This window comes from Alligator sinensis, unplaced genomic scaffold, assembly GCF_000455745.1.
Source record: "Alligator sinensis unplaced genomic scaffold, ASM45574v1 scaffold564_1, whole genome shotgun sequence".
Lineage (NCBI taxonomy): Eukaryota > Metazoa > Chordata > Crocodylia > Alligatoridae > Alligator > Alligator sinensis.
Genome location: NW_005842328.1, coordinates 1,529,980 through 1,532,500, shown reverse-complemented (window position 1 = coordinate 1,532,500; position 2,521 = coordinate 1,529,980). Strand labels below are relative to the sequence as shown.

Sequence of the window (2,521 nt, the reverse complement as noted above, 5' to 3'; positions counted from 1 at the left end):
CTTCTGACTGCAGCCGCCCAGAGCTTGCACTGGGGGCTACCCTGCGGTTCGTCCCTGCTGGGTGCGGAAGCCCAGAGACGGCAGAGGAGGCCCCAGGTGAGCGGCCCCTGCTGAAGCTGCTACCCGCAACTCCTTATGTGGCCCATGGGGCAAAATAATTGCCCACCCCTGGTCCAGCACATGCCGGAAAGCATATGGAAAGCAGTGTAAAATCAAAAAGATAATGGGCAACAGTTAAAGAGTTGTGATAAACAGCCACTCGTGTCCTCATGCAGCAGCTGATTCAGGAAGTAAAAAACTATGTGCAGTGTTTGAGGATGTGGAGATTCCCAATGAAAAGGAGGATATCTGCTGTAACTTCAGCAGAAACAAAGGCTCTCCATATCCATTTGCTGCAGAAGAAAGCTGGCAGTCATTCAACTGCCTGAATAGCAAGAATGCTATTGGTCCAGTAACTAATGTTATTTCAAGTAGTTTGTGAAGCCAGGAGTAATCTAATCCCAGCTACACAGTTAAAGAACAATATTAGATTGAAGGAACATGATGAAGTGTTGGCAATATGCAATATACAGCACAGGAATGGTCAGAGCCCCATGAACAGGCATTTCAAAGTACAACTAAATCATAAGTGATGCACCAGTCCTAAAGTCCAGTAAGCCTGTGGAATAGCTAGACTTGCAATCTAAAATGCCTCAGAAGAAAGACTAGCAGTAGCACTGATGGAAAGCTTGCATTTGCGAGTAGACTTTTGACAGAGCCTGGCAGACCTTGATGTGCTCAAACAAGAAAAACTCTTATGAAGCACAAGTTAGACATGCGCTCTGATCATGAACTGGTACAGAGCCTGAATAAGAAGCCCCTGCTGAGTGTACCCAGGCAACTAAAATGCCCCCTATTTGGATTCCAGGACTGCAATAATGGGGAAGGGGACTGAAAGAAGGGTCTGAACAGACTTTGGGCATGGTGTTAGCCTGCTGGGCAGACAGGTAAGCAGCTCTGCTAAGAGTATATGTGGAACAGCGTTAGGTGTGGAGAGTAAAGTGCTGTATGACAAAAAGTGACTGTACAGCTCTGAAATCCTGTCTCTGGGGATAGGTTTTGAACACAACTGTTCAGTCTTAATGATGGGCGTTATAGGGTCATAATTTCCGTGAGACAGACTACAGACACTGAGGCACAATTGTGCCTGGGGATTGTGTTTGGAAAAAAAGTGTCTTAGGATGCCTATTCACGAGCAGCGAGGCTGCTGCACTGTGCTGGCGTTCCAGCGCCTCGGAGCAGACTTGATTAATCGAGTCTGCTGGAGCGTGGCAATTGCCACACTCCAGCAGCCTCCTGTGTCTCGAACAAGCTTTAGTTCAAGTGCCCCCGCTGCCATTTTAAAGTGCAGGGATGCTGATACACGACATACAGTGGTGCTTTATTAAAGTGGGCCCCAGAGCTGCTGTACACCCCCCCCCCCCCCCCCCCCCCGAGTACATGTAAAAAAAAAGCCCTTATGTTTCACCAATGGGCAAGGGTACACTGCCTCATGATCCACATGTTCAGTGCCAAATAGGGATCAGGAGAGAAAACAACTCCCCTGGGTTTTCACAAAGCAGAAGGAAAGGAAAGTCATCCCAGAGCCTAATAGCAAAAGACGGTATAGTATAATAAACAGGTTCAAAAAAGGTCCATTAATAGCTATTAAATAGAATAGTCGGGGATGTTGCTTCTGATATCCCTAAACCAAGGATGCTTGATGCCAGAGAGGTTATGATAAAGTACGGATTATATACTGGGAAGTCCTATTCATATGGTCTCCGTCCAAAGCATCTCCGCTTGCCACTTGGAGACAAGATACTGGGTTAGGTGGTCTTACCCACTATGGCACTTCTTGCGTTCTTATGGCAATGGAGACAGAGCCTAGGACGGGTAGGCAACCCCCAGCACGGGTGTCAGTGTGGCACGCAGTTCGTGTTTGTGCTTTGGGGTGGATGGCGGGGAGGGCACTGGGGCCGCGCTGCCACAACAAGGATCGGCGCCTCACGGCTCTGCGGAGCTTGCGGGTGTCCTTGGCGCTCTCTTGCCGACCCCTGGTCTAAGACCACTGCAGTGGAGACGCAAAGAGCACGCCCAGACAGACAGACACACGAGGCCAGACATTTTTATTTTCCCCGAGGGCCTTATTCAAGGCCAAGAACATCATCCAAGAAGGCGGCAAATTTTTCCGGCCGCCCAGGAGGAAAGGGCTTCAGGAGGGACAAGTCCACGGACTGCAGGGTCTCGGCGAGCGTGCTGCAAGTGCAGTAGATGAGGTGGCCGTCTCGGCAGAGCTGCCTGGCCAGCTCCAGCTGATGATTGTCCATCAGGGTTTCGTTGATCACCACCACCAGCGGCTTGCCCTCTCCCAGCGTCTCCAAGCAGCTGCCCGCGCCCGCGTGGCTGATGACCAGGTCGGCTTGGCGCAGGTCTTCGGCCAGCGAGTCCTTGAAGCGGAACACCTCGAGCGCGAAGTCGGGGGCGCGCACGGGCCGTGGGG

General features: G+C 51.1%; 3 protein-coding genes across 4 annotated transcripts in view; 1 reads left to right on the top strand and 2 right to left on the bottom strand.

The window, feature by feature from the left end:
• Positions 1-2,521, bottom strand: part of KLHDC1 (kelch domain containing 1) — an 84,194-nt gene that overhangs the window by 43,419 nt on the left and 38,254 nt on the right. The gene's annotated exons all lie outside the window — the stretch shown is intronic.
• The window catches only part of POLE2 (DNA polymerase epsilon 2, accessory subunit), a 35,389-nt gene continuing 33,543 nt past the window's right edge, over positions 676-2,521 (top strand). The window contains exon 1 of one of the 2 annotated variants that reach the window (XM_025210022.1): positions 676-986. In XM_025210022.1, the coding sequence (XP_025065807.1) occupies positions 961-986 (26 nt within the window). In that variant the 5' untranslated portion in view covers positions 676-960. The remainder of the gene's footprint in view (positions 987-2,521) is intronic. The other variant, XM_006028593.3, reaches the window with a different exon arrangement.
• LOC102379050 (UDP-N-acetylglucosamine transferase subunit ALG13 homolog) lies at positions 2,131-2,519 on the bottom strand (the record flags this gene model as incomplete). Its single annotated transcript, XM_006028596.2, has 1 exon — positions 2,131-2,519. A coding segment is annotated over one exon (354 nt), but the record flags the coding sequence as incomplete, so codon positions are not given.